The sequence below is a fragment of the Ceratotherium simum genome, chromosome 1, assembly GCF_057802395.1.
Source record: "Ceratotherium simum simum isolate JZ-2026a chromosome 1, ASM5780239v1, whole genome shotgun sequence".
NCBI lineage: Eukaryota > Metazoa > Chordata > Mammalia > Perissodactyla > Rhinocerotidae > Ceratotherium > Ceratotherium simum.
Window position 1 is genome coordinate 75,280,626 of NC_141900.1, and position 22,590 is coordinate 75,303,215.

The window sequence follows — 22,590 nt, forward strand, 5'->3', positions numbered from 1 at the left end:
ATGTAAGTTAACCTGCTTTTCAAGGTACATGATGTTCAGTGGCTAAAATTCTTTGCCATTCCACTTATGAGAGACTTCAGGATTGCAAGCCCATTATTTTATTTCAAACATGTTATCTGATCTTGTCCTTAAAGAGCAATGAGAAAGCTTCAGAAAAGGAAGAGCATTTTCCAATGTATTCTGAATTTATTAGGATAAAATTGTCGTATCTTGTCGGGTTGAATTCAATCCCAGTGAGACAATAAAACACTTTATTAGTTGATCAGAAGACTCAGATAAGAAACTACAGCGGTATCTTATGGGGAGGAGGGGTCATGCAGGCAATACACTGCCACCATGTGACATTTTTTCTACTGAAGAGGCAAATTTTCATTTTCCAAGGTTTTGTTGTGATTGTTGTTGTTGTTTTTCCCATATACTCCTCATCGGGTTTCCCATATTGTCAATATCTTACGTTACTATGGTACATTGCAAATTTTAGGTTTTTGTTGTTGTTTTAGCTTTCTCATCTAGTATCTTGATGGATTTTGAAAGAAAAATGACCATTTAAATCTTTTTCACCTGTGAAAGGACAATAGCTACTTTTCTGGCTATTTCTCCCCTATCCAGACAGGTGGGAGACCCAGCCTCTGTGGCTTTATGTGGACACTCATTTCCTTCCCACAGAGTTTCTCTGCCCTTCAGGATAACTCAAGAGTTTGCCAGCCCATTGTTGGTTCTATCCAAGGGTGTGTAGTCCAAGACTGCTTCCTGCCTTTTCCCCTGGAAGAGGGAACATTACCCCATAAGCTAAGGGGAAAATGCTCATCCCCCTCCCCCACACCCGCCCCAGTATTTCAGCCTGGAAAGAAAAACTAAGTAGAGCTGGCCTTTTGAATCCTAACAGTCTAGCAGAGTTTTTATAATATCCATTTCTGTTGCCAGAGCACCAAATGAACACCTCTCAGTGTCTTTTCTTGAATCATCACCCAATCGCTTTTCCTCATAAAGAAAGTGATGGTGTATGTAGAGTGACAGACTTCAATTTTTACATAGAAATGGGGGGATCCAGGCAGCCGGATCAGGCCAATGTCAGCCTCGGGCAGCTGCTTTCAATGGGGAAGCCTCCTCGTTAAACGAGGGAACAGCAGCTGTGTGGCTGCCCCAGGCTGGAAAGTCGGGGAGGGTTAGATGTCTCCTTCTCTCCTACGGAATTTCTAACATAATAATAAACAGATATTTTTTCCCTAGCAGTTCTCATTTGGCTAGACATGGGCGAGGTAGGTTTTCATGAAAGGCACACTGTGTAATGGATTTTATGGGTAAAATAGCTATCATAAAAGCATTAAGCTAGGACTTTAAAGGGGTTTGGTAACAAGGGTAAGTTAAGACTTTGGTTTGCGATTATTTACTTAGGAGGGATGGGAATGTTTGCAAATCTGAATTTTGCTAAAAGCCTTTCTAAATTGTAAAAGAATCACTTTTAGACTTTCACTAACTGGCCTTCAGCAAATACCTTAACTGGTTTTTGAGCTGCCTCTTGAGTGGTGCTGTGTTTTCCCACCATTGTACTTTACAGCACAATTTACAATGTGTCCCCCCAAAAAAGCATTTCCTTTCTCAATTGTCACAGAGCTGCTGAGGAGAAGATTATTTTTAACGTGGAAATTTGTTTTGTTTTAATAGTTTTAGCCTAAAAACAGTTGTCTTATAGACTTCATAAGAGTCTAGTGCTATCTTATATCACAGTTGGCAAAGTTTAATTAATAAATTCAAATTTTACTTTTAACACACCAAAAATGAGCCTGCAATAATAAAAATGAACCTATTATTTATTTAACATTGAACATGGGAGAGGAAAAAAATCAGTCCTAGAAATGAGATGTAAAATAATGCCAGGGAAGATAATTAGAAACATTGCTACAATACACATCACATTTGGGGCTCTCTCCAGTTCTTTTTTTATCTATTTCTAATAGAAATCATATATTGTGTGTATGTAACATTACATCATTTTTAGAAGGCTGAGTGTGTCAACTAACCAGCTGGTATATATCAAATAGTGATCATATTTAAAGAAAAAAGAAAAATCGCAAATCAGTAATAAGTGTGAATTAACAAGTATGAAGAAGTAGATTCACTTATTCATTTGTTGGTGCCTGGCACATAGTAGATGATTTCTAAATAAATAATGAGAGAATGAATGGCATATGTGTATTGAATACCACCTATGTGTTTCATATTACGATAGCTGCTGAATTAAACTGTGAAAACACTGGATACTGAAAGAGGTATTTTTACTTGGTGACTTTCTTCTCTGGGTGGGGAATACCACGGCAACGAGACAGCACACACACCTGTGGGTGCTGCACAGAGCAAGGCATATACTGGCACTTGGCTTCTAGGGCCCATGAAGGAGGTTTGAGCAGAGTTTGATCTGGAGGCTCGTGAGGGAGTTATAATCAGAGGAATAAGCATGTAAGAGTCTGGGTCCAAAGTGTGTCTCCTCCAGCCCAGAAGATTCCTAGAAGAATTCACTTCAGTGTGGCCCGAGAAGGCCCTTCATTCCCACCCAGGCTGAATCTGCTCCCTGTCCCATCTCTGGATCTCCTGAAAACAACTTGTTTCATCAGCACGTCAGATAGTTTTAATGTTTGTTCCAGATTTTCTGAAGTTTGTGACCCTTTTTCCTTTAGTGAAAATTCAATTCTTTTAGATAGTGGGAAAATGGAAGAATTTCAGACTATTTGAGGATACATGTTTTGTTTGTTTTCCATACGTATGAAAGACAATAATATATTGGGGGTTTTTTTAAAGTTCTATGTTGTCCTTGTAGGTTTTCCCAACCAGTGCCCCTCTTGAAGGAGGGACGACACTGACCATATGTGGCTGGGACTTTGGATTCAGAAAGAATAATAAACTTGATTCAAAGAAAACCAGAATTCTCCTTGGAAATGAGAGCTGCACCTTGACCTTAAGTGAGAGCACATCAAATACGTAAGGATCTTAAAATGCTTTGCTGGGGTTTGGTTGGAAAACAGGTTTTGTTTTTGAATGAATACTTGTAAAAATTGCCCCAAACGTCCATCTCTTGAGTTAAAAAGGGTCTTGGCTTATCATATCCCTTGTGGCTTTGTTTTGTTTTTAATCCTATTTACTTACCAGGATTAAGGAGAGAGAAAGGTGGCATTGCCTAGGTGAAGAAGAATCTAGCATTGGGAGGATTTAAAGTCTTCAAATATGGAGAGTCTCCATGAGCTTTTTCTATAAAAATCAGTGCACAGCTCAGTATGGACCCTCTTTTCCAAATTCATTTTCTAAACCTCAGAAGTGTAGTGAAGCAGCTGAATCACATATTTGAGATTTGATTTTTTTTTTGATGATTTTAAATTTATATTCAGCTCATATTTATTGGCACTGTAATGTAAGGGGTGTATCTTATTTAGCCATTCCCAAATCCCAGGAGATAGGAATACCATTCCTCTTTTACAAAGGTGGTACCTGAAATTCAGAGAGGTGGAGTGTAGCTTAGCAGAGGTAATCTAGAGAGAAAGAGCTGAACAGGCCTTCGGACTCAGCTCTCCTGATCCTAGACCTGTGTTTGTTCTGCTATATTCTACATGTACCTTCTATAAGGTCTGAGTCCCGTAATGAACAGAGAATCCAGAAATCTTTAATTATCATGTAGTAACAACACCAAGCATTTAAAGTTTTATGGTTGAACCTATTCTATCAAGTGGTTATTTTATACCTAGTAGAATTCCTTCCAGGGTTACAGAGAGGTCTAAATCTACTCATTTTACTGAGATAAATCAATTAACGTCATACTTATTTGGCTTAATGGCAAAACAAATTCATTCTAGAAATTTCCCTTGTAAATTGTTACTCATCGCATCATAAATTAGAGCCTGTAAAAGTAATTCACTCTCTTCTTTAAAAAGTTATTTAAGGGGCTGGCCCGGTGGAGGAGTGGTTAAGTACACACACTCTGCTTCGGCGGCCCAGGGTTCATGTGTTTGGATTCCGGGCACAGACCTACACCACTCATCAAGCCGTTCTGGGGTGGTCACCCACATACAAAATAGAGGAAGATTGCCACAGATGTTAGCTCAGGGCTAATCTTCCTCAAGCAAAAAGAGGAGGATTGACAACAGATGGCTCAGGGCCAATCTTCCTCACCAAAAAAAAAAAAAAAGTTATTAAATAAAACAAACTATGTTTATACTTTTTCAAAACTATAATAAGATTATTAATTCAAAAATAATTCTATTGAAAGCCCATCACAATTTCGTTGTTTTTTGAGTAATTTAAATAAGCAAGTGACAAGTATAACCACAGAAATGTACCTGTTGACATATTTTAATGAAGAGATATGGCTAATTTATAATTAGCCTATTGTTTCATATGCTTTGAAATACCATTTCTTTGTCTTAAGTATGCCAAACATCATGCCTATGATTTTATAGGATTAGACTGAGATGATTAGACTTAGATTAGACTAAGATTGAACTCATCAATTGGTGAGGTCTGCATTGATGAGGTTTAACATTTCCTGTTTTGTCTGTATTAATAATGTAATACAGTCGATATAAAGTTTAGTGTAATAGTACAGAAATAGAATAACATAATTTCCAGCCCTAATGCTGACCACAAAACTCTGCTTGCTATTCAGAGTAGCCAGCTCACAATTTAGAGTTAATGTCCCTTCATATAAAACAACCAAACCAGAAAATGCCTTTGGATTTGTAACATATTAAACTTTGTTTTTTTCAGGTTGAAATGCACCGTTGGTCCTGCAAGGAATGAGCATTTCAATATATCCATAATTATTTCGAACAGTCGAGGGACAGCACAATATAGTACATTTTCCTATGTGGTAAGTCTAAGCATTACTTTTCTCATGAACTAGGATATTTAATTGCTACTTCATCTCTTTAGAGTTATAAACTTAACAAGTTACTTTGTTTTGTTTTTATCTCCCATTCAGAATCCTATAATAACAAGTATTTCTCCAAGTTATGGTCCTAAGACTGGTGGCACCTTACTTACTTTAACTGGAAAGTACCTGAACAGTGGGAATTCTAGACACATTTCAATTGGTGGAAAAACATGTACTTTAAAAAGGTGTTGTAACTTTACTTTTTGTTGTGTCAATCAAGTCAGATTAATATCTGTACCTAACAAATCAGGAAAAGTTTATTCTTTTTTTGTGGAGAAATATCAAGATGTTTATTATTTACTCTCCTGCTTATAAAACTTCCTCCTTCCCAAATCCGTCTACTCCCTTTTGTGGATTTTTCTACCCTTCCCTTATTGTTTATTAATTCCACTTTTGAGTTTTCTCTTCTCATCCATCTTCTCTACTGTTATATCTTAGTATCCTAGCTATGCTATGAGCTGTGAGATTCTGGTAATTGACAATAAATTAAAATAAACATTTCAGTCAAGATTTACCTTTAGACTAAATCATTTTGGGGAAGTGTGAAAAACATGAGGGAGATTGGGTTTGGAGAGAAGTTATGTTTTTGCTTCTTAGACTTGGAAGAGCTCAGTTTAATGAACTATCAAAAGGGTACTTTAAAAATTGTTTAAAATCTCAAATATTTTGAAGTCAAGGATAGCTTGTCTACAACAAGGCTAAGTTTGGGGTCCAGTCAAATGCAAACAGCTTACATTAGAAAGAACTTTTTCTGGACCACATCAGGAAATTCCCATTTAGGAGCCATTGAGTGATATCCTTTTGATAAATGGATATAATTCTAAAATATGTGTGTATCTAATAGCTAAGGTTCATTTTCTTAATTTTTTTTAATTTTCTTAATTTTTTTGTTCAGTGTGTCAGACAGGATTCTCGAATGTTATACGCCAGCCCAAACCACTCCAACTGAGTTTCCCATTAAATTGAAAATTGACTTAGCCAACCGAGAGATGCACAGCTTCAGTTACCGGGAAGACCCCATTGTCTATGAAATTCATCCAACCAAATCTTTTATTAGGTAAGTAAAAGCTTCTGATGGGTATAGGAAAATAATGAGCATAAGGATGGTTTGGCTGTCAAATAGTCGAGAGGAATTGCAGTTTTATCTCTGGCTTTGATGCTGTTACATTTCCTTTGAAGGCTGCCTTTCCAATTCAGGAGTGAAAACTATGTTCAAGGTCTGAGTACAATTTGACTTGATCAGTGCTAGTTCATGCCAAGAACCATTTTATCCTATTCTATTACTTTTTAAATGGATTTCAGTAAGGCAGTTTAATGTGGCACCATAGTATTTATGCACTTATATTATATACATGTCAATTCTGTACTAACCTTAGTGCCCAAAAGTGGAATCACCTTTTTTTCCTCCATTCTTCGGTATATTTTTGCCCTGCCTGCTTTACACGCAGCTTTTCCCTATATCAGACTCCGTCTGAATCAGTGTCTCATTGGACCCAGTTCAGGCTGCCTTGTTTCCGTTAATTCTATCAGTCTAGCAACAATAGTTCATTTTTCTTTGTATTTTTTTTTTCAGAGAGAAAAAATATTTCTTTTGCATATATGGTGAATAAAAAGACAAATGCATTTCTTCAGCTTATGAAATAGGAATTTTTAAAAATATTTTCCAGTTAAATAAGTTGTTTCCAAAGAAGAGTTACCACTGAACTTCCATTTGACTTTGGCTGTGACAGTAACTTGCAATCACTACATGTAATTTAGTTAAACTTCTCTCTTAAAATACTTGGTGGGGAAAGAACCTCTCAATATTGCTATTTGTCTATTTTATTTTGCCAGTGGTGGAAGCACAATTACAGGTGTTGGAAAAAATCTGAATTCGGTTAGTGTCCTGAGGATGGTGATAAATGTGCATGAAGCAGGAAGGAACTTTACAGTGGTAAGTCCTCTGAGTGATGATTGTGCTTAAAGCCCTGAGTCTGTGCCTCTGCCACTAGCTTTCAGAGTACATAGGACGTTTTGGTTTTGCCTTTAATGTTTGCTAGTTACCTTCCTTGCAGCTGAGGTCAAATAGTATTTTTTTATTCCACAACTAAAATTATCTAGTCTCAGGCTAACATTGTAAAAAATACACACACACACACACAAACATTATACATATATAATGTTTACACACAAATGATGATTACCAACTTGAGGCAGTGTTTTTAAAAACAGTCTTAGTCAGTTTGGGTTGCTATAACAAAAATGCCATAGACTAGGTGGCTTACACAGCAAACATTTATTTCTCACAGTTCTGGAGGCTGGGATGTCCAAGATCAAGGCGCTGGCAGATCCAGGTGTCTGGTGAGGGCACTGTTCCTGATTTGCAGAAGGCCGTCCTCTCATTGTATCCCCACATGGCAGAGAGAGAAAGAGGAAGCAAGCTCTCGTGTATCTCTTTATATAAGGGCACCAGTTCCTTCATGAGCACTCCACCTTCATGACCTAATCACCTTCTAAAGGCCCTTCTCCAGATACCATCACCTTGGGGAATTCAGTCTGTATTATTCCCTTATCACCTGTCTTTTAATGCACCATAGAACATCAACCCTTTTGCTCTAAAAAACTCTTTGGGTAAAGCCCCTACTCTTGGCAGCAGCACCCTTGACTTTCTAAGTGGCAGGCACACGTGTTCTCACACCTCCATTTTACCATTCTTCTTGTCCCTTTGTTAGCACATGACTAAGTAATGAGAAAAAGCAATAGAATACTTACGTTATATCCTAGAGTATGTTGTTTGGTATTTCTCTGCCTTTCCTCTTTTATTTGCAAGGTCAATCAAAATTTAACTGAATGCCTCCTTAAAAGCAATTGACCGATTTTGTGCTCTATCAATTTATATAGGTCACATTAAAATGATGGTTTTAGTTTAGACCTTTGAAGGTTGGAGTTATTTACAAAGATTTTGTATTTTTGTTTTTCTCTGATATAAAACACCATAATCTAGTTGGACCTGTGCACTCAACTTAGAATGAAAGTTCTAAGTGCCCCCTCTCAAGCAGGGTCTTGAGTGGGCAGGTGATAGATTGAATTACAGCACTTTCTTTTAGATTCCCCATCCAATATTTCTTGAAGACTAAGGCCACGGTGTTCTTTAATTACGAAAACCAATTTGGGGCTAAAAATGTCAAGCCAGATCACCAAACAATAAGGTCATCTCCAATGAGATTTTTCTCGACCTTCTCAATCAGCCACATTGCATCACCTCTAAAGAGTATTATTAAATTTTTATCATATTCCTGAGAGATTGTACTCCAGGGAGTCACTGTATGAAGTAGAGAGCTTTGAAACCAATCCCCACACATAGCCACAAACAAAGTTAGAATACCGCTGCTATTAATTTAAAAGACATCAATTCTCCAGAACCAAGCATAACAATTTTTCATTAACCAAATAAGAATACCAGTAACCCTCTTTGGTGTTGGCATGTGACTTTTTAAAGTAAAAATCTGAGAAATTATTAGTTTGTCTAATTCACACCAAGCCTACGTTATTAAACAATGGCTAAATTTCCTTCTCCCTCACCAACATTATGATGACACATAGAACTCTTCTTGGCTTTATTTATTCATTTGTAATCAAATGTTTATTAAAAACCTCCTAGATATGAGACATAAGAGTCATATATTCCAAGGAGGATACAAACAATGGTAAAAGATAAAAATCTTATCTCTTTACGTATCTGGAAATGTAAACTTGTGTTATTTTAGCCACAAACATATTAGTACAGTAAAACTATGCGTTACAATTGGACAAGAATGAAAAATTCAGTGGGTCTGTTTGACTATTCTTTGTGAAAATTACCTCATAAAGAGCCGTGTGTTCCTTCCACATTCCCTGCTGCTTATAGAATTTGAAGCTGACTGTGATGAATTGAACCCGTTCATTATTTAACAAATAAAAACTCTTGGTCAGGTCTGATTTAGATATATTGATCCAGCCGCAATAACTTTTAAGTCAAACAAACTCAAATCTTTTAAAATAAAAATACTAATCACCTTCCTAACAAAATGTATATTAATTTGTTAATATGCGTTATGTCCCAGAAGCCAGCAGTTTATTGTATAGTTTTCAGATTTCTTGTTATGGAGACGTTTATAGTAATGGCAGTAAAATTGTTCATTTCCATTTTTCAAGATGATAGGAATAAATAGGTTTTAGCATTATAATATGAATTTGATACAAAGCTAAATAATATTTTATTCATATTATATCTATGTATCAGTCTCTTTTATCTACTTACAACATACGTTTTAAAATTAGGATAATTTTTTTAAATTATTTTTAAAAGAAAATATCAAATACCCAATTTTGTTTGTGCTTTTTATGTATATCCTGAGTCCTTTTTCTATTGTGGGCATAAGTAATTGTTTTATCTCCAACTCTACTTGTCAAAGAAAAGGAAATCTAAGGGATGTTGTTGCTTGTTTGTCTTTTCCTTGGAGGACAAATGCAACCATTTAACCTTAAATGTGCCACTTTGTGTTGCTGGTTTAGTCTAAGCACAATCAAGAGGAAACCACATTTTCCAAACTTCCATAAATCAGAATTCCAAAGGGGAAGATTTGAAATCAGAGATGAAAGGTCATAAAATAATAATAGCAGAGCCTTTGTAAAATAGAGAGCATAGGAAAAGATTTACCCATATAGAATACAGAGTAAGCAAGAAGCTGCATAGAGTGGGAGTTAAGACCGTGAATTTTGGAGCCAATGGCCTGGGATTTATGTTCCCTACTCTGCCACTCAGAGCTGTGTGACCTGGTCTAATGACGTAAGCTTGAAAAGCTCGGTTTCTTCATCTGTAAAATGTGGGTAATCATAGCACCTACCTCATAGGATTATTGTGAGAATTAAATGAGACCAACTTTGTAAAGAATTTTGCACAGAACCTGGCGCTCAGTAATTGACAGCTTAAAACACACTAATAGGATGACCTAACTACATAGGTAATTAGAATGTGAACCGTATGGTGCTTGGCAGTTGACAGAGCACTTTACCATGTAGTATCCCACATGGTGAATAACATTTTAGTCTTACTTCTTAAATGAGGAAACTGAGTTTCCAAGTAAGGGCTTTGCCCTGATTCTCACAGCTTGGTTTAAAGGTAGGATGTGAATCAGGGACTTTTAACTGCATCAAGTCCAGCTCCCACTCTGCCACCGCTGTTTCATAAATGAGGAGGCAGCCCCTCCAGGTGACTGTCCTGTCTTCTTAAGGAAAATAAAATGGGGACGGAGAGCCGGCTTCAGATAGATCAACATAGCTTATTCCGGGTAGGTGAAGCTCTGTGTTCCCTTAAAGACGTTGTTGTTTGGATAATTTTGCATCTGTCGTGTTTCCAGAAATGTGTTCTTCAACGTTAGGAAGTTAAATCCGGATTTTTTTTCAAAAATTATATATTTTCAGTGGATTGTCTGAAGCAGTGAAATGTGAAAGTTACTATTGGTATTGTCAAGCCATATTCTGTCTACAGTGGATAATTGTGTCTTACTATAGGCATGTCAGCATCGCTCTAATTCAGAGATAATCTGCTGCACAACTCCTTCACTACAACAGCTGAATTTGCAACTCCCTCTGAAAACCAAAGCCTTTTTCGTGTTAGACGGGATCCATTCCAAATACTTTGATCTCATTTATGTACATAATCCTGTGTTTAAGCCTTTTGAAAAGCCAGTGATGATCTCAATAGGCAATGAAAATGTACTGGAAATTAAGGTAAGAAATGCTTCAAGTGCTCTCTTAAATCAACAACTTGAACTTAATTGACTTCATAGCTATGTGAATAGAATTGTTGTACTTGGTCATTATCTTATGCTACATCAGCAAATATCTAAGCTCTGAAAAACAAATCTTTTTGTCATAAGACTAAAGGTAAGAACAATCATGGACTGCTTTTTAGTGAAGAGTTTAAAAACTCTTTCTTGTGTATATATTAAAAAGTAGCAAATGTGGGACACGAATCCATTAAATAGGCTGCCTGTGATGCATTATCCTGCCAACGTTGTGTATTTCCCTTGACACCTAAATGTGCTCATTATAGGAAAAAAGGTGAGTCATGAAAGTAAATGCATCAATTGTAGTTCTGTACTTCCTTGTGATAGTTGGAATTTTCTATCTAGGTGTGGTCATCTCTAAGCTGACTTATAAATGGAGTTGGACCTCCTCTACCTTAGGAATATATTAGCCTCAAAACATAATTTAATTGGAGAATAACAGATCATCTGTTCTAACCCAGCCTGTTGCAAACAAAGAATACTAAAGCCCGGAGAGGTTAAGTATTTTGACAAGTGATAAAATAGTGGCAGAACAAAAACTAGAATACAGCTCTCGTTTGTCGCTTCAGTCATTTTACTTCAAATAGTAATAAAACAGGCAAAACAATCAAGACTTGAATTATCGATAGCCCTAGTCGTTAGAAACGGCAAACTGTTTATCCTTCAACGTGTTGTTTTAGACATTCAGATGTTTTTTCCTGAAAGATAGCCTGAATGGCAATATGAACAAGCACAAAGTAATAGGATAGTCCTTATTTAGATGTAACCTAAGTTCCCATAGATCATCTCCATCTAAGTAATAACACATTTCTGCTGAAATTTTCTATTTTGTCAACAAGATTTTAACTATAGCCGAACCCATGCACACGTTCACACTCATACAAGTTTACTAACCTTGCAATTGTGTTTTGTACAATAATTAAGCAAACCCAGCATGAAATTAAATGGAAGCCTGCTTCAATGAACAGCGTGTTTACCACAGCAAAGTTCTTTCATCTGCTTCTTTAATTAGTTTTAGAAAGGGAGAAAGAGCTTTTATCTCTTCTTTTTTTTTTCAATAAAACTAATCTAGTGTGACCTTTTACTTTCAACAATTACTGTGTTTGCCATTTGAAAGATTCCATTTGGTTTTCCTTGATGAAAACAAAGGTTTATTTGCAAATATTTTTGCGCCCAGATAAACTCTATTTTTCTGTTCCCATATCTATGATGGAAGGATTAGAGATAAATGGTTCTTTATCTACCCTTCCAAGCACAGTCTTCTATGGAGGAGAAAACCTTTTTTTTCTGTAAATTAAATACCCATTATTCAGCATCCTACGAAATTGTTGAACCAAGGAGAACATGATTTGACATCATCCTCTGCCTTTCAGTGCTATTCCCAACATGGCCCAAGGGGTCTCTAGAAACAGGCACAAAACACTTTCTTTTTTTTTTTTTGGCCTATATACAGAATAATTCTTTTCTCTACCAAGTATATAGCACTTGTCATGTCACAGAGTGGCAATCTGGGAGAATAGGGGCCAGTTTAGGGGGACTATTTTGGTGTCATGATTCAATCTTTTCCTGTACTCTATTTCCTTATTTTAAGAGGAAATCTAAAGTGTAAGAGAATATTTGTATCACAGCAATTTAACCCTTTATCTATCTCTAAAGTTGATCATATTAAAACCTCTGCCTCTCAGGGCAGAAACAAAGGAAAGCAAAGAATGAGAAAAGAAAAAAAAAGTCCTCTTCTGGACAAGCAATGGACTGTTTTTTTCAAAAGATAGCATTTTATCTCATGTTGTGCTTGTTCAATTACCATCCAAAACATGAGTGAGAAGTATATTTGTATTCTATCAGTGAAAGCACTATGGAGAGAATCATACGTTTAGAGTGAGATTTGCTCCTTATTACCAGTGAGAGTTTATGCTCCTCAAGCAGCCATGCATACAAGAATTCCTTGGCTAAAAAGAGATTGTGATAGTTTCCAGCCCTAGTTGTGAGAATTGCCTAAGTCAGCAGTTGGCCCAATGATTACGCCATGGCCAAGAGGGTCAGCCAAGTTAAGATCAAGAGAACATAATAGGACCAAGGATCCAGTCACTCCTCAGAATGAACCAGAAACTCCATTGATGGGGAGGTAGTTTATGACCAAGGCTTCAAGTCAGCGAGCACCAGTTGTGGACAGTGGTCATCAGAAGGAGACATCTCTTTGGGAGTAAATATTAGGGCACAATGCTCATGTCACTAGCAGCTCACACTGGTGTGGAATTTTAGTTAACACAGTACTTAGACATATTTCATCTGAGACTCATGTGGATCTGTGAGGTTGGGAGGCCAATGATGATTATCCCATTTATAGACAAGTAGACAGAGGTTTAGAAAGATTAGGTGATTTGTCTTGGGTCACCTAGGGAGCAAACAGCAGAACTAGGGCTCACACTCAAATTTCTTGGTTCCAAATTTGGTCTTTTTTCCACTAAATTACAGTACTTTTCATATTAACTTTCATTTAATGGATACCAAAATGCCTTTCATAATAGAGAAAATTTTCTATCATATGGTATGCAGATATCCATACAATTCTTTAAGTGAAATAGCTCTAAACTCTTTACGAATATCTAAAAATCAATTCTGTTTAAAAGGTACCATATATTTTTCCCTAATTATCTCATTATGTGACTTTTTGTACATGAGCATATTTTATGGAAAATAGAGAAGTACAGTATTTAATGTTGGAACAAGGACTGCCTGACACTACCCTGGGGAGTTATCTTATTCTGGAGCACATTGATATATATGGTAATAGAGATGCTTCAGAAGTCCAGTATGGAGAAGTCAGCTAAAACCGGAAACGGGGAACAGGAAGATGAGCTAAAACAGGGAGCAGGGACTCAGGCTGTGACACTGCAAGCACAAGAGCAAAGGCTGAAAGCTCAGGTAGAGGCCTGCATCAGTGTCTGGCATCAGAAGGATGTAGAAGGGAACATAGTTCTGAGCCAACCCGGTCCACGTGCTGCCCAGACCCAGCCAAAGATTGTCTCCCTCCTCCTTCTGACTTATTTACCTGCAACTATAGGCCCAATCCCAGTCACAGCCGCTGTGAGGCCACTTCTACCTCCAGACAGGATGGAAGTGAAGGGCTTTTTTCTTAGAGGTCATTTGGCCCAGTGTCAAGACCTATTCTTATTGATGGTACTTGTAAACTGGTATTTCCCTGTGCTGCACACAGTAATATGCATTCTGTGAAGAAAACATATTCCAGGGCACGTAGACAGCAAATGTGCCCCAAGTAGCCAATGAAGAAACCAGTTTAATTTTGGTTCGCCCAGCTTTTCTCAAATGACCTAGGAACATTTCCCCCTTAATGCCTACCAGCATCCTGTGGACTCAGTTTTGAAGCTTTCTGTGAAGGTTCTTTGGCCTGGTTCCTAAGCTGAGGGACTCGTATCCTTTGGATAAAGTATAAATCTCTCTCCCCACCACTACCACCAGCTCACTGATTTTCTGCTGCCAACCTCCCTGGACTGTTACCTGGCCTGAGTCCTGCTACCGACCTGTACCTCACTGCCTTAGCTGACTTTCACAGACTCAATCTTGTGGCCACGTGAATGTATGAAAACTTGTAAGACCCCTCCTGTTATAATGCTATTTTTCAAATCCTACCCTTTTCTGCTCCTATCTGCTCTGTTCTATAACCAGCTCAGACTTGGGTCCCCAGGCCTGAATCCCGGATAGAAACATGTGTCACACCTGGCCAGAGTTGGAGAGGAAAGGGACAAGTAACATCCAGATATGAGACATTGGGAATAATTAGTTTCCACTTTAGAAATGTATTCATTTTGACATTATAGTGAGAGGAAGAAAATCTTATTCGTCTTTATATTGTCAGTAACTAGAATTGTGTCTAACACACAGTAGATGGTAAATAGATTTTGTATCAAATGGAATTTGATTTGCTTCATGACTGAGTCCCTTCTTGAACCTTAGTTCTCAATGTGTAAAGCAGGAATGACAATAATACCTACCTCAGGGGGGTGTCTTTACAGGATAAAATGAGATAACTGTAACTGTAAATTGCTCTATGTGTATGGAGGATTAAAGACCAGAAAGTTCCTTTTATGTTGCTTTATTTAAAAACCCACATATTAGCATTTTAATGACTGAAGAACTGAGCCAATTTTGTAAATATTTTCTTCTATTTAATAATAGTCAATATTAGGGCCAGCCCCGTGGCTTAGCGGTTAAGCGCTCACACTCTGCTACTGGCGGCCTGGGTTCGGATCCCAGGCGTGCACTGACGCACCGCTTCTCCGGCCATGCTGAGGCCACGTCCCACATACAGCGACTAGAAGAATGTGCAACTATGACATACAACTATCTACTGGGGCGTTGGAGGAAAAAAAAAAAAAGGAGGAGGATTGGCAATAGATGTTAGCTCAGAGCCAGTCTTCCTCAGCAAAAAAGAGGAGGATTAGCATGGATGTTAGCTCAGGGCTGATCTTCCTCACAAAAAAAAAAATAATTAATTAATTAATAATAATCAATATTAAATAATGAAAATAAATAATAAAAGTTCTAAACATGTACAGTTTCTCCATAGCTCCATATAGCTGTTTGTTTTAGATGACAAAAAGTAGCTTATGTCTATTTTTATTTTTTTGAGTCAGGCCTCTCTTTTATATAGTAGTGGGCTGCCAGTATCACTTCTGTGATATGTTGGGTTGTAGACCTTTAAAATAATTACTCAACATACAAAGCTGATAGTAATTTCTTATGTAAGTCACTACTTATGTGTTCCTTAGTAGGCACAAATGATAAGGAGTTCAGTTGTTTCACTGTGTGATCTGTTTTTGCTTTAGGGAAGCTTTTATGCAACATTCTAGGAAATCTTGAGCCTAGAAGGAGTATTGGAAATGTAAATGCAGTATGCTCATCCCTTCCCCCAGCCTTTGTTATTATCTAAGTAGGCAAAACACATTTTAGTCATTCCCTCATAAATCAAGCCCTCTAGCTCTTTAATCTCTTTTCTTTGTCATTCCCTGTATTCCCTCCAATATGTGAGTGAATGCCTTGGCCCTCCTCAGACCTAACCAACAGGTTGTCACTTGAAGCCCCAAAGTGACCTATTAGATTTATGTGCTTCTACGTTGAATTGCCCTGTGTGGTTGACCTGGTTCAATGGAATACACATACCACCTCTAGAAATATCATAAGGATAGGATTTGTCTATATCCATTTTTTCTTAAACTCCAGATTCGTGCTATGAAGAAGTATTTTCTTTCAACTTCTTTTTCAAGAATAATATCTGACCTACTAATCTATTGAGCGCCATCTGAGACAACGTATATAAAAGCAGTTTTCGGAGTATTAAAGATTATATAAAACAAAGAAGCAGTATTGTAGTTATTACTGGCTGCTCTTTGTCCACAAGGAAAATAGTAATATGTTTTGATGTATCTCTCCTCAAAGTAATAGCTCATTTAATAAATAACTGTACTCATTAAGTCTTTTTTTTTTTTGAGGAAGATTGGCCCTGAGCTAACATCTGTTGTCAATCTTCCTCCTTTTTTCCTTTTCTTCTCCCGAAAGCCCCAGTAGATAGTTGTATGTCATAACTGTACATCCTTCTAGTTGCTCTATGTGGGACACCGCCTCAGCATAGCTTGATGAACAGTGCCTAGGTCCGCGCCCAGGATCCGAACCGGCGAACCCCGGGCCACCAAAGTGCAACGTGCGAACTTAACCCATACGCCACCGGGCCGGCCCCTCATTAAGTCTTTTAAAGATTTTATTTATTTATTTCCCCCCCCCGCAAAGCCCCAGTAGATAGTTGTATGTCATAGCTGCACATCCTTCTAGTTGCTGTATGTGGGACGCGGCCTCAGCATGGCCAGAGAAGCAGTGCGTCGGTGGGCGCCCCGGATCCGAACCCGGGCCGCCAGCAGTGGAGCGCGTGCACTTAACCGCTAAGCCACGGGGCCGGCCCTCATTAAGTCTTGATATGAGAAATTTTACCTACATTTTCACTTCTTTCCCAAGGCTAATTATCGGTTTCTTTAACAAAGCGTTGATATTTTTTAAGTGCCTAATGTTAACTTCAGTTAACTAAATATGTCAAATTGAAGAATTTTTTTAAATCCTCATGTAACTATATAATTGTTCAAAATAATGTAATCATGCTCCCAAATCATAATGAGGGTCACGTAGCATCTTACAGGCATTTCTTTAAAAATGAATTCATTTATGTATAGGATTCAGCTGTGCAAGAAGGATGACAAGAAACTGCCCAACTCAAACACAAAAGGATTATGTTAACATAGATCAATTAGATCAGAATCTCCGGAGCTGGGACCTAGGCAACAGTATTTTATAAAGCTCTCAGTGTGATTCTAAAAGTGAAGCCAACATTGAGTATCACTGCGTCAGTCAGTGTTAGGCAGTACAACAACTGAATCTCTAAATTGTTTCCTTCTTGCCAACCGTCAATACCCCCTGAAGACATTAATAAGGTGATTATGGGTAAGACGTCATTGATGTAAGGATGTGAAACAAGGATCTCTTTCCTTTTCTCTAAAATCCAATTTATGGAAAAGCCATGTGCTGTGATCCTCGCTCATTAGTGCCCTGAAATGGTCATACTCTCTTCCAACCATCCAAATTCCCATGAAAATGAGTATTATAAAATCACGTGCCTTGCACACATCGTGGCCTGTGTTTGCAGTATATTTATATTCCTTCACACTTGTTAGCATTCTTGCAGAACTGTGAAGTGTTAACAACCTCTTTTTTTTTTTTTCTTTCTTCCAGGGAAATGATATTGACCCTGAAGCAGTTAAAGGTGAAGTGTTAAAAGTTGGAAATAAGAGCTGTGAGAATATACACTCATATTCTGAAGCCGTTTTATGTACAGTCCCCAGTGACCTGCTGAAATTGAACAGCGAGCTAAATATAGAGGTGGGATTCCTGCGTTCCTCTCATGATGTAAATAAAGATGCCAGTGTAATTATGTCACTTGCAGGCTTAAAATAAATCATTAAAGCTCATTTGTGTGTTGGCTTTGGCTCATCAGTTCAGCTTTGATTCTTAGTTGTTATTTTAGAAATAGTGAGTTTTTTATTGCACTATCTCCTTCCCAAGCTTCAGAGGGTAGATGTCAAAAGTGCTTCCTAGTCACCCTGCCTCTCCATCATGCCACGCTCTTGCCAAAATTTGCTGTAATTCTCAAGAGGGATAAGGATGCATGCAAGAGTGCCCCTTCCCCCACCACTCACCACCCAGGAGGCAAGAGCCAACATACTGCTGCCCTCCACAGTGATTGCAGATGCATGGACCCCTGTAGGTAAAATAATATGTATGCACTGGACAAAGTAAAATAAGAATTGAACTATTTTACAGTAACCTTTGAGGTAGACAGCTAAATCAGATAACCTAGAACCAGAGCGAGTGATTTTTTTTATTCTTTTTTTTTATCTATTTTATTGAGATATAACTCACCTACCATACAATTCACTCATTTGTAGTATACCGTTCAGTGGGTTTGGGTATATTATATTCTTAATTTTTTAATTGTAAAATGTATAATATAAAATTTGCCATTTTAACTATTTTTTAGTGTACAATTCAATGGCATTAATTACATTGTTCAACTATGATCACTATCTAATTCCAAAAATTTTTCGTCGTCCCAAACAGAAACTCTGTAACCATTAAGCAGAATGTCATACTCCCTCCTCTTTCCCAGCCCCTGGTAACCTGTAATCTACTTTCTTTGTGAATTTACCTGTTCTAGATATTTCATATAAGTGGAATCATATAATATTTGTCCTTTTGTGTCTGACTTATTTTACTTAGCATGTTTTCAAGGTCATCCATGTTGCAGCTTATGTCAGAATTTCATTCCTTTTTATGGCTAATATTCCATTGTGTACATATATAGGTATATGTATGTAGACATATATATATACACATTTTGTTTATCTAAGAATAAGTGATTTTTAAAGGGTTCCTGAAGTTTTCTAAAAAGTTATGAAATGGGAAAGTACAAAAAAAATTAGAAAATCTAAAGCTGAATAATGAAATCAGAATTTGGAATTCAGAAGGACCATATATCCTAAGAATCACGATATTAGAGCTGGAAGAGACCTCAAAGATTTTTTCTACATATCAAAACTGAAATAAGGGGCCGGCCCGGTGGTGCAAGCGGTTAAGTGCGCGTGCTCCGCTGCGGCGGCCCAGGGTTCGCCGGTTCGGATCCCAGGCGCGCACCGACACACTGCTTGGCAAGCCATGCTGTGGCGGCGTCCCATATAAAGTGGAGGAAGATGGGCATGGGTGTTAGCCCAGGGCCAGTCTTCCTCAGCAAAAAAAGAGGAGGATTGGCAGATGTTAAGCACAGGGCTGATCTCCTCACCAAAAAAAAAAAAGAAAAAACTGAAATAAGAATATTCTGAGACTTCATTACCCATAATAGTAATATGATTACTTACCTGTTATTCGAAGTCTCCTCTGCCCTCCACCCCACCCTCCAGGACAGAATTAATGTGCTATTGTCTCTGTTTCTTACTATTTGTTCATATTTCTGTGGTACATATCACTGTATTATAATCATTTATTTGTGCATTTGTCTTCCCTTTTATACTTCAGTTCCTCAAGATCAGAGACTTTTTTATTTCTTTTTATCCCTAATACTTAGTTGCAAGTACAAACAGCTAAGTGTAATATAAGTACTTTAGGGATCAGTAGCCCCTAATGATTTGAACATTGAAGCAGAATTGAGGCACGTCTTATCACTCTGAAGTCAAGTACGCCACTTCTAGAATGGTGATAACCAGGTGATATTTGGGGCCCAGAGAGACTGTGATTCAACCTGTGTAGTACATTTTGTATCTATCATAGCTAAATTGTGACTTTTATTTGTCATTTTTAGTGGAAGCAAGCAGTTTCTTCAACCGTCCTTGGAAAAGTAATAGTTCAACCAGATCAGAATTTCAGAGGATTGATAGTTGGTGTTGTCTCAATAGCAATAATACTCTTGTTATTACTCGGGCTTTTCCTGTGGCTGAAAAGGAGAAAGCAAATTAAAGGTGCATTTTTTTTTTTTATCATTTGTTTTAAGGAGTTACCTTAAGAATTAGATTTTAAAATTGTCATAGATTCGTGTGTGCTGTCTTATATACAATCCATAAAACCCATCAGATCTGGTCACTGGGTCTCCTGAGACCCATGGTAGCCAAGTCTTTAACGAGCTCTTTCTCTCTCTCTGTTTTAAGATCCAGGCAGTGAATTAGTTCGCTATGATGCAAGAGTACACACTCCTCATTTGGATAGGCTTGTAAGTGCCCGAAGTGTAAGCCCCACTACAGAAATGGTTTCAAATGAATCTGTAGACTACCGAGCTACTTTTCCAGAAGGTATATTTCAGTTTATTGTTCTGAGAAATACCTATACATATACCTCAGTGGGTTTTGGCATTGTTGTTTATTTTTGGTCTTGCCTTTATATTTTTATGAAAATATGAAAGAAATATTTACCTCTTCTTTGTCCAAGAAGTACTTAACTTGACACAGAATTACACGGCTCTTCTTTTTAAATGAACTCATTTATATATTATATTAGATTTTTAGAGTCCTTAAGCTTGCTTCTCACAAAAAGCTTAATTTGGAAATCATTTGAGTAAAGGTAAGGTGTTTGTCGTCTGAGTGCAATGCTAAGAAATGGTGAAGCTCTCTTTAACCACCCAGGAAGAGTTAAGATACCAACTTATACGTATTTAAATATAAGTTGGCACTGCTACATTTTTTTTTACCTGTTGATCCTCAAACATTTAAATTATACCTTTAGTACTCCTTTGAAGGATTCTCAATGAACTGTTAATACACAGCCTTTTACCCACAGCATTCCACGACTTGAGTATATTTTGAGTCTTATCCAATAAAAACTTTCAATTATGCTATTAAAAAAGGAGGCGTTAACATCATCGGCTTTGCGAAACAGTAGGCCTAATGGTCAAGTTAACCAGAGCGTTTCACATTGTTTTATTTAAAATCTCCTGGTAAAAGCAAAACGTCTGTATTGTATCTGCTCCATTATCTTTAGAAGTTACAGGACGTGAGTCAAGTACAAGCATTTCCCTGGTTGAATATTTACCATTGGACAAATAAAATGAGTCACAGACAGTTGAGGATACTGGAAAACTTAGAAGCTGCTCATCAAACAAGTACAAGAGCAGTGAGCCACTTAACATCTTAACTTTTTCAACACTTACTGCCTCTCATTTTTTGAAGTTTATGTTAGTTTTTGTAGAGATGCATCTTATAAATATTGTCTTTGCCCACATGACTCCATTCACTTTTAAAAATCCATGCCATTAACAATGTAGACAAATCAAATCCAGTTTATAGTTTTCATATTTAAATCTCTTTATTATTTTATATTCACATTTAATAGCTCCAATCTGAGAGCATTAAAATTCACAAGTAATTTTTAACAATTTACATAATCTTCTTTCAAGCTTGTTACTCACCAAACCTCTGTCATCATTGCTAAGAAGCTTGAGTTTCATCCTCTTTCCTACATTGAACCTGATCCTTGGAGACATGGAAAAGTAAATAGGCAAGAGAAGGTCATTCAGAGAGAAGAATGGGGAAATGCACAGCCAGCACCTAATGAAGAAGCAACTACAGAGCCTTTCGCTCTATCTGATGGGGACAACCTCCTCATCAGTCTTTCATGCAGACCTAGAATTCTCTGTGGTGTTACCCAGAATCACACATTGATGCTTTAAATTGGTTTATGCACGTGTTTGAACTTAGCCCAAGGATCACTAGAATTTCCATGCCAGAGGACTTTTTTCCTGTGTCTCACCAAGGATTTCCCTTGATCTCTGCACCTCTGAGAATTCAGAACCCTGATCTCCAGGTACAAAGGTTTAGGAAGTGAAAGTGAAGGAGCTGGGTTTAGAGAGGCTCATTTGCATTTCCATCCCCTGGGGAAGGTTTGGAGAGCTAGACTCGTTGGGATTAAAGGAACAGGCAGCCAGCTAGGCTCCCTTCTTCCCTCACCCATCCAACGTTTCAGGTACTTTCCTGATGGTCTGCATGCTTCCTTTAAGGTTGCATCTCTTCTTATTTCCAGGTAGTGATTACTATAACTATAGGTGGCCCCAAAGCTTTTCTGGGATGTTGTTGAGATTTACTCCTCTAGCCAAACTGATTTGTTGTTAACCAAACTGTCCACTGTGAAAAATACTAAAAATGCTTAAGTCGAATTAGGAATAGTCAGGGTACCATCAACTTTCTTTGAAATGCCCCTCTCTCAAGTTCTGACTTTCCTGCTCATTTGCAAACAAACAATATTATCTTTTGGTGCCAATGCAGACCTCCTAGATAAGCCTCTTCCCTCTCCCCATGTTCTACACTTATACGTGTCAATACCCTGCCTAGTTTATCTTCAAGTCAATTTCGGTGGATATGATGCCCTCTCCTTGACATGTATGGATTCCCAGCGGGAAGGGCAAAGAAACGGGTGGCTTTTCTGCCTTATTTGGCATTATAAAATTTATTCTCAGCCTCACAATTTCTTACCCCTGAGATGAAAAAGCTTCACCTTGCAATAGGGAACCTTGCCTGAGGCTCTTACAGGACTTTGGTTGTTAGCTCAACTAATAAGGAATGCTGATCCCTTTTCAAAGGCCCCCACCTAAGCAATGGAGATGGTACGCTAACCCAGTTCTAACCTGCCTTCTCTAAACAGCAGTGACACTAAATCTGCTACCATCACCACACAGTGACGAACTTACCGCTAATGTGAAAAGTTTTCAGTTCTGAAAATTTAGCCATTATTTATTTCAAATTCATATATATAAAATATTTCACT

At 37.6% G+C, this 22,590-nt stretch overlaps 1 protein-coding gene across 2 annotated transcripts in view; it reads left to right on the plus strand.

Moving 5' to 3' along the window:
• MET (MET proto-oncogene, receptor tyrosine kinase) overlaps positions 1-22,590 on the plus strand; it is a 112,085-nt gene that overhangs the window by 67,814 nt on the left and 21,681 nt on the right. Inside the window, exons 6-14 of one of the 2 annotated variants that reach the window (XM_004418777.3) lie at positions 2,816-2,976; positions 4,753-4,855; positions 4,967-5,103; positions 5,814-5,975; positions 6,752-6,851; positions 10,451-10,669; positions 17,524-17,670; positions 19,643-19,799; positions 19,986-20,126. In XM_004418777.3, coding sequence (XP_004418834.1) covers positions 2,816-2,976; positions 4,753-4,855; positions 4,967-5,103; positions 5,814-5,975; positions 6,752-6,851; positions 10,451-10,669; positions 17,524-17,670; positions 19,643-19,799; positions 19,986-20,126 — 1,327 coding nt within the window. The remainder of the gene's footprint in view (positions 1-2,815; positions 2,977-4,752; positions 4,856-4,966; positions 5,104-5,813; positions 5,976-6,751; positions 6,852-10,450; positions 10,670-17,523; positions 17,671-19,642; positions 19,800-19,985; positions 20,127-22,590) is intronic. The other variant, XM_014785497.2, reaches the window with a different exon arrangement.